Source organism: Amphiprion ocellaris, chromosome 4, assembly GCF_022539595.1.
Source record: "Amphiprion ocellaris isolate individual 3 ecotype Okinawa chromosome 4, ASM2253959v1, whole genome shotgun sequence".
In the NCBI taxonomy this organism is placed as follows: Eukaryota; Metazoa; Chordata; class Actinopteri; family Pomacentridae; genus Amphiprion; species Amphiprion ocellaris.
In genome coordinates this window covers 21378855-21392253 of record NC_072769.1, presented here as the reverse complement: position 1 = coordinate 21392253, position 13399 = coordinate 21378855, and the positions used below count along the sequence as shown (strand labels likewise).

Genomic DNA, 13399 nt, shown 5'->3' with positions numbered 1-13399 from the left:
CTGGCTTATTTTGGAATAATATATAGTTTTTGTTGCATTACAGCATCACTTTGAAACCTTAAAATCACACCTGAATACTGTAAAAGTATAGTTTTACCAACATTTGCTGTCTAAATTGTATTGTGTAATAGTGAAAATCACAGCTGGATTAGTTAACTGCCACGATTTTACTGTAATGCACACAGTGACATATCTCTGAGATTTTTTTCCACTAATTAATACACTTGCTTTGAGAACAGCTTTCCCGTGAAACAGGTGGGAGGTCGTGGCTTTTATCTGCAGCTTCAGTCTCCTCAGTGATAAACTGATGAGCCTCTGATTGGAACATCAACACTCATTAACTTTCTGATATCACACAACTTATGGCTCAATCTCATCCGTCTCGCTAATGTTGGCGTGATGCAACAGGTGTGCTCAAGGTTCACCTGAGCTGTCAAAGTTCAGACGTGGTCCTCTTTGTGCTGTTAATAAGCTGCTGAACAGCTGGATGGGGCTCAGTCTGGTTCGTCTCCACCACTGGGAGGAAAATGGATGTGGAGAAGGGTCGCCGTAAGTCCAGGGGTCTGAGCACCCTGGAAGCTTGTCTCATATTTCTGTTTGTGGCGATGACTGGGGCCTGCATTGGCCTCGTGGTCGTCTACTTCGTTGACAAAGATGACTCTGCTCCTCATATAGAAGGTGAGTGTTTATGCTCAGAAAATATAATAATGTAAACCCACAGCACATCTGAGGTACTATTCTTGCATTTTTCTGATATCTCCTATGTTTATGTGCTTACTTTGGTTTGCAAATAAAATGCAAATCAATTCTAAAAAGCGTTATTCTTCAAATACACTACCGTTCACAAGTTTGGGGTCACCAAGACAATTTCATGTTTTCCATGAAAACTCACACTTTTATTCATGTGCTGACATAACTGCACAAGGGTTTTCTAATCATCAATCAGCCTTTCAACACCATTAGTTAACACAATGTAGCGTTAGAACACAGGAGTGATGGTTGCTGGAAATGTTCCTCTGTACCCCTATGGAGATATTCCATTAAAAATCAGCTGTTTCCAGCTAGAATAGTGATTTACCACATTAACAATGTCTAGACTGGATTAATGATTCATTTAATGTTATGTTCATAAAAAACTGCATTTCTTTCAAAAATAAGGACTTTTCTAAGTGATCCCAAACCTTTGAACGGTAGTGCATATGTTGAATTTCCCATTTTTCTGAGGACAAATTTCACAATTTTGCATGTCTAGCTAACCCAGTCTCATATTTATTTCAAGAAAACCTCTCAGAAATTACAGCTTTAGGAAATTATATAGAAACTGTGGATGCATACATAATATGGTACCTCTACTGACGTGCATAAATATCTGCCAGCGATTAAAAACAAAATCAGTATATGGAGTAATGTGTGGAACTGCAAACAAAATAATCAATACACAGCCGGTTGCTACAAATCTATCCATGATCTATACACTGCTTAATCCTCATTAGGGTTGCAGGAGGCTGGAGTCTATCCCAGCTGACTTAGGGTGAAAGCAGGGGACATCCTGGATAGGTCACCAGTCTATCACAGGGCTACATATAGAGACAAACAATCACACTCACATTCACACCTACAGAAAATTTAGAATCACCAATTAACCTCAGCATGCCTTTGGACTGTGGGAGGAAGCTGGAGAACCTGGAGAAAACCCACATATGTACAGGGAGAACACGTAAACCCCATGCAGAAAGATCGACGGTGCTAACCACCATTCCACCGTGCAGCCCACATCTAAACATGCATAACTAAAATGATCTGCATGTATAACATTAACCTTTCAGCATGTCAGCGGTATCGTCATGATACTGCAGATATCAGCATTTAGCTCAAAGTACAGTCTCACAATGTTAAAGCTTCTCCATAGACTCTCAGTCTTGTTGTAAATTCTAAAAAAAACAAACATTTTTAATTATAACATTTTTCTTCTCAGGAACAAATATGAGTGCAAGATTTCTGGCAAAAAACTGAGAAGTGTTAATTAACATAACACAGATAGCTGCTTAGTGAAAGGTTTGGGTCAATATTGTTCCCTGCTGTTGTGAAACAGTAAATAAATCTGAATATTGGAACTTTCACAGGGAGATTTACATCTGATGCCAGTGAAATGGAAGCACAGTGAGAAGCAAACAGTGATATTTGTCTGACCCCTCTACTGCCCCAGTAATTTCACAGCAGTAATAAATGTGCCATCACTACATCAGCAGCCTTTACCCCCTCCTCCATTTCTCCTCCATCTCTTTCCAATTTCATTTTTCTTTCAGCAAAATCATTATTTATTTTGCCCTTAGGCAGGGAGAAAAGAAACCGCAATGAGAGCCGACACATTTCTGCTGCCTGATTTTGGAAAACAAACTGGGGGAATTGTTTGTTGGCATGACGGGGATTAAGCAGTGAAATGACTATCAGCAGAAACCATTTGTTTCCTGCATTACAGGTCATCAGAGACTTCTGTAGCCCTGAGGAAAAGTCAAGTGTTGCATACAGGAGCAGCTATGAGGAGTTACTGTAGGACTGGACTTATTAAAAGAATCATCGTCTTAAGATTGAGGTGGCTTGTTTTACACAGCACAACAACACCGCGGCTCTGTTTACATCCATGTTCTGCCTAAGAGACAGAATACATCCCAGGTTTTTTTTGCTGTGACACACAGCTGCGCTCCAGACTCTGACAGAAGCTGCTCAGGCCACGAGGGAAAACCCTGCTGCTGTGAATGACGACCGACTGAATAATCAATGCTGCTGCCGAGGCTGCAGAACTGGCTTTCATTTACACCGCGAAGATTATAAAGTGTTACTTAATCATTTGAATATCATAGTAAACAGAATGTCTTCACCTGCAGTGCTGTTTGTTAGTGCAGTAACAAATCAGTGGATTTCCATGAAATTTGGTACAAACCTCCATGATGCCCTCCGGATGAACCGGTGATCCCTCCATTTCTCATTTAGCCAAAACTTTTATTCATCCAATAGTTTTGTTTACGACCAAAACCTGCAACACTAATGAATTCCCTCTAGCCCTGGATGTGGGTTGTATTCAGACAAAAGTGGAAAATATTAGCAAGATAAACAGTTAAACCTGCATGTTGTGTGCTTTTGTGAGCATGGTAGGGGTTTCTTAGTCTTTATTAACCCTTTTAGCTAAAAAAAAACATAGAATAAATAACAGTTTACACTTTAGTTTTGGTTGTTTTGGATGATTTTGAGGTCACTATAACATGCAATATTCTAATCTTCAAAAACTTTAGGTCCCTAAACTTTTTGAAATTGTATTCGTTTTTCCTGGGGTCAAATTGAGCAGAAATAGTTTTTCATTATATGTTATAGAGAACAAAAATATGTACTTTGAAATAATATAAAGCCATTAAAACACCAAAAGATAACTCTCTCCAATTTTAGGTCAGTCAGTGAGATTTTCTTGTGAAATTTCTGGTGTTCTGGATGTATGGGGGGAGTGGGTGGGGGTTGTTTTATTGAAAGTGCTACTGAGGTAGTAAACAAAAAGACATAAAGTACCTGACAAATAAATATGGGGAGCAATTTTGATTATAATAATTTTCTGGAGGTTTAAATTGCTGGAGTCAAACTGACCCCAAGGATAAAAGATGTTGGTAAATTTCAAGGTAACAGAAGGGTTAAGGTTGTAAGAATGTTTTCCAATGCAAAAGTGAAATAACAACAACAACAAAAAAAACTCCTGAAAATTAAAAATCCAGTGTTCTGGTTCCGAGCTGGTATTAAATAGTGGGCTCTCCAATTATCACTGTCATCATGTTTTATCATCCAAATCCAGATGATTGTAATTATTTCAAACGGTGCTACTGCAGCTTTCCTCTCTAAGAATCTCCCACCAACAGCACTGCCTCATTGATTACATGTCACCAGTACTAGTCTATCAATACATGAGGATAAATGTTGAAAATTTTTTTTTTTTTTTTTTTTAAATTTGGCACGTGTCAAACATAAGTAAACAAAGATTTTTCTACAACGTGCTGAATGGGGAGTTTCTGTTATCCTAAAGTTTGACACCATAGTTTTCACAGTAACTACAAATATCAGTTATTGGTATCCTTGCTTAGAAATGATCCATATCGACCCTGTACACAGTAATTAAAAGCCTCAGCTCTGAGGCTCATAAGTATGCTGTTATCTACACATGAATTCATGAGCTTCAGAGAGCAGTGGAAGAAGACATTACCAGCAGTTGTTCTTCAAATAGGGACCACGTTAAGCCATGATTTCCAACAAAGATGGCTCAGTAACAACCTTTTTCATTCACTTCAAGGGCCCAGCTCTGGGTGTGGTGGTCCTCAGGAGCTGACCGGAGAATCAGGCACCTTCACCAGCTTCAACTACCCCAACAGCTACGACAACGGCAAAAGCTGCACTTGGCAGATCACCGTGGACCCTGACAAGGTGACAAAAACCATTGTTGCTGCTCCTCCAGTGAACCCAAACAGTCCACTTTTAAATGACCCCATGCACAAAGAATATTTCATGAACTGTTGACGGAGAGATTTAAACATTACTCTTCTATTCATGTGCTAACAGAACTGTACAAGGGTTTTCTAATCATCAATTAACCTTTCAACACCATTAGCTAACACAATGTAGCATTAGAACACAGGAGTGATGGTTGCTGGAAATGTTCCTCTGTACCTCTATGTAGATATTCCATTAAAAATGATCAATTTAATGCTGTCTTCATTGAAAAAGCTACTTTTTGTTCAAAAATAGGGGCATTTCTAAGTGACCTCAAACTTTTGAATGGTACTGTGTAACAAGCCTGACTGCAATTCAATCCCTGATAAGCAACAATAATAAACGGCAGCCAGATAGCAGCTTTCATACACTACAGCAGCCCAAAGTGTGTAAAATAAAAGAGCAGACAGTTCATAGTGCAATAATAAACAAAACTTTAAAACAACAAGCAGATAAAATAGTAAACAATAGAAAGTGTAAAAATAAAAGTACAATAGTAATTATCAGTACGTAATAATTTCCATAATCGCCATCTTAAATAATGCAATTTTGTACACTGTAAAAAATATTTTTTAAAAATTTACTATAATTTCTGAAACAATTTACTGTTATTTATTTATTTATTTATTTATTTATTTATTTTTACAGATTTTCCTTGTTTTGTAAATTACAGATATTAACTGGTAAATTAATTTTAAAAAATCAGTTAACTGTAAAAAACCAATAACAAACTGTAACAAAAAACACATATAACTGTCAATAATATTTTTTACTATATATAATATTATATTTTACAAATAGTAATTTGCTTTTGACAGTATGTAAATCAGGAAAAAATATTATTTCACAGATATCTCCTGTTATTTAAAAGAAAAAATGTGTTTATTAAGGACTGAAAAAGGAATGTTATTTTCTTTGTTTTGTTAAATTACAGATAATATCTAATTAAATCCCAGGGGAAGAGTATTAACATTTGAACTGTACAAAAAATAAAAAATTGAATAAAAAATAAGTCAAAAGTGAACTTAAAATTATTAAAATCATGCTGTTTAATTACATTTAAATCAGCTTTTAAAAAAATCCTTATTTTACAGATATTCCCCAGTTTTTCCCCCCATCATTTCCAGTTTTCATAACATTACAGTATTTTATTTCTGTTCATTTCTGGCACCCTTGCAATAAGACTTTCACCATTTCTTACTCAATTTTTTTGACAATGTAATCACAAAGTTGCAGTAGAATATTAATATCACATTTTATGTAAAGCAAACATGAGTTTCCACCATAACAGCTGGTGTTGTTGTTATCAGATTCAGAGGCGGATGACTCCACAGTTAGTCTTGGTTTGGTAACATGGAAAATAGAAAGTGTTTGTTTGTTGTTTTTTTTCTAATAAATGAAACACTTCCTTTGGACTGTTATGGTCTGAAATTGCTTTCTACTTGAAAACCAGTTTGAACACAGCACTGTGCAGATCAGAACAAGTCACTGGTGTCTGTATTCCAGACGGGTGTCTAATGAGTGGAGTTTGTCTCATTGCTGTTATGGAAACTGTCTAATGTGAGGCCAAGCAGTTGGGGACAGCTGGGACAAATGCAGCGGCAGCGACAGATGGCTGCCTTGTCTCCTTCATTCTCCTCAGCTCTCCCCTCCAGACCCACAGGACAAAACAAAATCCTTGATCCTTCCTTCTCTGGCAACCCGACTGACTTCCTGCATGGCGGCTGCTTCTCTCTCCGATGCTGTGTTTATCTGCATTCTAACACATGAACATGCATCAGATTTCACGCTGAGGACTCACTCCTGCCTGTCCAATTATCGACTTCTCAGATTTAAAATATAAATTAAAGCTGTTTAATGGTCAGGTTCTCGCATCCTGTCTGGTCAGCAAATCCAAGCATGTCCGCCAGGTGGCTCTGCGACTGAGAGTGTAATTTCAGCCTATGGCCTTGGCAATGGTCGTCGGAATGTGAATAATACTGACCACACCTCACAGAGGTTATAAGCTGAGGCAACATCAACCATCACCAGAACTGAAGAAGCCTCCTGGATGAGAGGTGAAACGTCTTCAAGGAACCTTCTTAAAGTCCAGTTGGATTGATTTAAACAACTTTGGATAACCATGACCTGGATGAATGAGAAACTACACAGACATCTCAGCCTATGGTCTTCTTGATGGCGACCTGTCAAAACTGTCCACCAGGTGGCGCTATCACTGTGAATGTATATCGGCCTAGGTATGCTATCAGGGCCGGACTGTGATCACACGTAAAGTTTGAGGCAGATTGAAGCATGTACAGGCTAGTTAGACAGCACTTCCTGTTTCATGGTGGCCCATCCACCAGGTGGCGCTCTCTCTGTGACTGTATGTTGGTCTATAGAATTCATCAGAGCCAGACTGTAATCACACATGTAAAGTTTGAGGCAGACTGAAGCATGTACAGGCCAGTTAGACAGCATTTCCTGTGTCATTGTGAATTGTTGAAGTTCCGCCAGCCGCCATTCCCACGCCCTCAGACTTTTGCAGAGCATTTTGATAGCTTTTAATCAGCCATGCCTGCTGTACATCCTGGCCAAGTTTCAGCTCTGTTAGGGTTACCCTGTTTGAATTCATAGCTTTTGAAAATTTGCAAATATTGGTCCAAAATCATCCAAAATATGTCACATAATTCAAAATGGCCAATTTCCTGTTGTGTTTTAGGTATGGTTTTCAACTGCATTTTAGTGGTCATAGAGCCTGTTTGAAATTTTCCAGGTAACGCTGTTCAGCCATTTTGGCTCACAGCCATGGGTTTCAAGAGGGTCCTAAACACCTTTGAGGCTCAAACCCTAATAAACATGAAACATCTCTGTATTTTTCTCTCCCTCAGGTGATCCATCTGTGGTTTGAGGAATTTGCTTTGGAGGACACCCAGCAATGCACGGGAGACTTGGTCACACTGCGAGATTCACTGGGAATCATCGGTAAATTTCACATTTATTCCAACCTAAGGAGACGAGAGAAATCAACCAGGACAATACCAGTCTAGAACAAGGACAGAACCAGTCTAAAAACCAGGACACAACCAGTCTAGGACCAGGAAAAAACCAGTCTAAAACCAAGACACAGCCAGTTTAGAACCAGGACAAAATCAGTCAAGAACCAGGATACAACCAGTCTAGAACCAGGATACAACCAGTCTAGAACCAGGATACAACCAGTCTAGAACCAGGAGAAAACCAGTCTAGAACCAGGACAGAACCAGTCTAGGACCAGGACACAACCAGTCTAGGACCAGGACAGAACCAGTATAGGACCAGGACAAAACTTGTCTAAAACCAGGACACAACCAGTCTAGAACCAGGACACAACCAGTCAGGAATCAGTACACAACCAGTCTAAAACCAGGACACAACCAGCCTAGAACCAGGACAAAACCTGTCTAAAACCAGGACAGGCGGGTCATTTTTGACTCTTAGGATGTTACAGGATGTTAAGACCAGAGGAGTGTTAAAACATGGAGCTGAGTTTGCAGACAGATAGGTGGGTTTATCAGGACTGAGTTACTGAGCCTCTCAGGCCTGCTGCTCTACTGCACGCTGCTCTGCCTTCAGTAACACAAACCCCATTTTTTCCCAACCAGACTGCAAGGTTGAAAGCATGAACATCTTGTGTTTCCTTGGAATGATTTATTTATTTATCATGCAGCTCCCCCATTCTGTGTTTGTTATGTAGAAGCAAATTAACCAGGGAATGGTTTAGAGAGGACAGACTGGGGCACAGATTCAAAGGAACATGCAGGGCCACATTGGGGAAATGAGTAAAAAATATGTGTAGTTTGTTCTTGGCAAGAATAGACTTTACATAATCAATAGTTACAATATTTATTCATTGTGACAAATGGATGCCGAAGGAGCAACCTTAAAGATTAAATATTCCACATGAGATAATCCATATAAATAATTAGTGACCATGAATGTAGACATGTGTAACTTTCTCCATCCCTCCCACATGGTTGCTTTGTGTATGTGGCTGTTTTCCTTCACATTGTGATCTTGCAACATCACTTTGTGGTTGTTCCCAGTCTTTAAAGCAGGGGTGTCAAACATGTAGCCCTCCAGAGGCTCCAATCCGGCCCATGGGATGACTTTGTAAAGTGTAAAAATTACAGAGAAGACATTAACTGCAAATTGTAAATTTGTAAAACTATAAATTTCAAACAAATTCTAGATCATAACAAGTTGTTTTGATCATAAAGTAAAATACTAGATTGTTCATTGTTCTTTTGTGGTTTTGTGTCTCATTTTTGTAATATACTGTCTTGTTTTTGTTGTTTTTTGTCTGACTTTGGTCATTTTGTTTCTTGTTTTGCTTTATTCGTTGTTTTGTGTATTATTTTGTCATTTTGTGTTTTTTGTTTCGCTTGTGTTGTTTGTGTATTTTTTTGTCGTTTTGTTTCTCGCTTTTGTCATTTTTTCTCTCGTTCATGTCTTTTCTGTAATTTTGTCTCATTTTTGTAATTTTGTCTCTCATTTTTGTAATTTTGTGTCTCATTTTTAAAATAATTTGCCCTGTTGTTTGGTTTTTTTTGTCTGACTTTTGTCATTATGATCATAAAGTAAAATTTTTTTTATATTTTTATTTATATATATATATATATATATATATATATATATATATATATATATATATATGTATATATATGTATATATATATGTATATATATATATATGTATATATATATATATATGTATATATATATATATATATATATATATATATATATATATATATATATATATATATATATATATATATATATATATATATATATATATATATATATGATGATGATGAACTGAGTCATAATGTTGTTGAAATTTAATTTATTTTTCTTAAGAAATTTCAATTCATTCATGATATTTTGTAAAAAGACAATTCCTTAAATGTGAAATTTTTTTTTGACTAATTTAAGGGAAAATTTGGACTTGTGGGTATTTATCAGTTATTATGCTCTCATTTTACTGGTCCGGCCCATTGGAGATCAAATTGGGCTGAATGTGGCCCCTGAACTAAGATGAGTTTGACATCCCTGCTTTAAAGGATACCTTCACACTTGGTTTGTGCCTTTGAAAAGGTGTATTAATTAGGCGTTCTGTCTCTCTCTGTGCCTAACTTGTGTGGTATTCGTAGGTAAATACTGTGGCTACAGCAAACCAAAACCGCTGGTGTCTCTGACAAACCACCTCACCGTCTACTTCGACACCAACGACAGGAAAACCGACCAAGGATTCAAGGCTCATTACAAAGCAGTGTCTCCGGAGCTGGCAACAGGTAACATTACGAGTGGAAATCCATTTCAATTCAGAAACTGCCCTGACTTAATGTTTCTGTCTTACGGTATATGATTGACCTAGAAAGTGAATGTTGGGTAGTAGATGGAAAATGAAATTGGTGAGGGGAGGTGGAGGGGTTGTGCTGTGGGTATCCTTGAGGTGTCTGTGGAGCTGAAGTGCCCTTCATCCCTGCTGCCAGAAATAGCCGGAGCCGGTGGCTTTCTCCAAGGTGATATGGGGAAACTGATGACCCCCGGCTTCCCGGAGCAGAACTACCCGAACGGAGCTCTTTACCAGGTCCTGCCACACTCACGAACAGAACAGCTTAACATTTGCTGACACTGAGGTTTAACATCTGAGAAAGCATTGTTGACATTTATCAGATGATGTAACATCCAGTACACACTGTGACAAACTGCAAATAAATATTTAAATCAGCACATGCTGTATACCAGTATTTATCTAAAAGCTGCTAGCAATGAAATTTTTATTTTTATTACAATGGGTCACATCAATATATGAGGTCAATCTTACTGACGAATCCATTTGGATGATTTACTTGATTAGCATAAAGAAGAGGAAACGGCTAGTATGGCTCTCTCCATAGTTCAAAGGTTCACCTGAAAATCTCTATGTTTTATTATGTTGGTTTAATAAACATTTATGTTTAATAAACATTAATCAGAATATGACAATTGATATCATGACAGAGGTGTTGTACCATTTCTTTTCACAAAATAGCAGTCGAGTACAGTGGCTTCAAAATGTTTGAAAAATAAACCTTCTCTTTTACAGTTTCCTGCTCCATATTCATCAATAATAGGTAATAAACTATCAAAGGCTTGGTTTGCTCAGTTTACACATCAATAGTACCATTTTTATTCCATGTTTTATTTGTTTTTTGCTAACCCTACTCTAATGACAGTAACAGGGTTGTTAATCCATGCTAATGTTAGCTTTTTCTCAGGAGTAGAAGCTAGATATTTAGCTAGATGTTACTGCTGACCAAGAGGACAAACTGATGGATGGAAAACAGTAAAGAAAAAGTAAAAAGAATTTGTCTACTCCTGATAATATGGCGTAAAGCGAGACATTCAATCAAGGCTGACAGTGCTGCGAAAATATGAAAAATAGAAGAGACAATGTAGCTTTGCTCTACCAGTTCTTTTGGAAAACTGTTTGATGATGTTAATTCCAGTGTTTCATATGATTCACTGTTTCCTTCTTCTTTTACCAGCTAAAAAGGTTATGCTAACAGGGTTGTTGTGGGACACATGTTCCATGCATAATAATTATTATTTCAAATATTATCTTAATTGAAAAAAAAAAATTCCCACAATTACAAGAGACATCAATGAACAATATAATACCAAAAAAAGGAGATTTAAATTTCATTTTAACTGTTTTATTTGAGATTCAATTTGGTCATCAGAGGGGTGGGAAAAGAGAAAAATGGCATTTTAGGGGGAACTCCAGACTTATTTGGTGCTTTAAAAAATATTTTCAAACACTCTTTTCTCTAGGACAAGTAAATTTGCACAACAACTGCCAGTTTTAGTATTTTGAACATGGGTTATTTAAAATTTGAAGGGTGGGACATAAAATGTCCCTCAATTGTGGAATGATCCCTCTCATGGAAAAGCCAACTTCTAAATATGTAACTTTGGTACACAAATGGAAGTTATCAAGGATTAAATCAACAACCAGAGAGGGAATTTTAAAAATAAAGTAGCTAAGTTAGGCTATGTAAGTGGCTAAAAATAAAGCTAACATAGAAATTCTGCAGTTTCTCTACAGCAAATGTCACTTTAAAGGTGCAAGTAGCCACTTTTTAAAATTTGAACTCAATCATTGCATGCATGCAAGTTGTTCCCTTTAATTCAGTCTTCATGTTAAGCTAAACATCACCTCCAGGACCTGCTATACAATTAAAAACGGACACAGCTGCTTACAAAAATGTGCCATTATAGCTTTCTGACAGTTTCTATTCGTGTATTTGAGACGTATTTCTTCATTTGCAGGATGCAAAAACATTATTGATTCCACAGTTGTCCACTCTGAGGCTTTCTTTTACAAGATAAATCAAGCTCAGAGGGGTCACATTCTGCAATGTTTCATTTTTAATGCAAATTAAAGGCTTATAGTTAACATTTGTATTGTGACTTCAGTACTAACTGATGAGGTGAACCCAGGTTTAAGCTGCTTTAATGTATCATGAACTTTACACTAGTTAAATCTAATCACAAAAGAGCATTAAATTATAGATTGTGTCAACTAACTGCAACTCATTATTGGTAAGATGTCCAGAATAGACCACACACCATCGACCACAGTGTTGTGCACAATGTGACAGTATTGATTAATATTATGTGGTTCTAAACAAAGAGAAAGATTTCAGACTCTCACCTCAAAGTAAATCCATTAGCTTTGGATTTCAACACAATCATCGCGACAGAATTTTTTTGATCAGTGATTAATGCACAATTAAATCAGAGTCAATTTGGATAAGAGAATTTGCGTGCTGCACTTGGATGTGGAGTCATATGGTGTTATTTGGCTGTCATCAGGACTTCATCTGGCTGGGCTTTAGTCTTGACGGATCGCCATGTGTCCAAACAGAAGTGGAATCAGTAATAGAATTATTTATGAGTTACAGTATGTCAAAATGCAGCCCATATTGCAGCCATGCGACCAGAAGTAACACGGGGAGTGATGCAGATAGATGCTGTCTGGATTCATTTTAGAGAATCGTTTATTACAAACCTTACGTTGGTCCGGCCACTGACACTGTCTTTTATGTTTGAAATCAGCTTTGCTTGAAGGTGAGCACTGTAAGCAACATCATTAACTGTTCATTAACGATTGGTGTGTGTGTGTTTGTTGGATCAGTGGAGAATCACAGTGCCCGAAGGCGAGAAGGTTCGATTGACGTTTACGTCCTTTGACTTGGTCCCTGAGGTCTGTGGAGACTTTGTTGAGGTCTATGATGGCCACAAGGCTGGTTCTTCTTCAGGAGGTAAGCATGACATAAGACATCCATAGTGATAAACTGGGTTATACATACAATAATACACTGCCCGGCCAAGAAAAAAGTTGCACGCTCTAATATTTCATTGGACCGCCCTTAGCTTTGAGTATGGCACACATTTACTGTGGCATTGTTTCGATAAGCTTCTGTGTTGTCACAGCATTTATTTCAGAGATGCATAAATTTTTCACCAAGATCTTATATTGATGATGGGAGAGTTGGACAAATCTTGGAACATGTCCATGTCATCAGGGAAGAAAAACTCCATTGATGGAAAGACCTGGTCATTCAGTATATTCAGGTAGTCAGCTGACCTCATTCTTTGGGAACATAATGTTGCTGAACCTGACCAACCCCAGATCATAACCCTAAACCCCCACAGGCTGGTAGACACTAGCCATGATGAATGCATCACTTCATCCTCCTCTCTTCTTACCCTGATGCCCCCATCACTTTGGAACAGGGTAAATCTGGACTCATCAGATCACATGACCTTCTTTCATTGCTCCAGAGTCCAATCTTTATGCTACC

The 13399-nt window shown here is 37.6% G+C and overlaps 1 protein-coding gene across 1 annotated transcript in view; it reads left to right on the top strand.

Moving 5' to 3' along the window:
* The first annotated feature begins 485 nt into the window (after window positions 1-485).
* The window catches only part of zgc:154142 (uncharacterized protein LOC555481 homolog), a 33705-nt gene continuing 20791 nt past the window's right edge, over window positions 486-13399 (top strand). The window contains exons 1-6 of the mRNA XM_023292017.3: window positions 486-678; window positions 4328-4458; window positions 7395-7488; window positions 9698-9838; window positions 10040-10137; window positions 12730-12856. Coding sequence (XP_023147785.2) covers window positions 528-678; window positions 4328-4458; window positions 7395-7488; window positions 9698-9838; window positions 10040-10137; window positions 12730-12856 — 742 coding nt within the window. The 5' untranslated portion in view covers window positions 486-527. The remainder of the gene's footprint in view (window positions 679-4327; window positions 4459-7394; window positions 7489-9697; window positions 9839-10039; window positions 10138-12729; window positions 12857-13399) is intronic.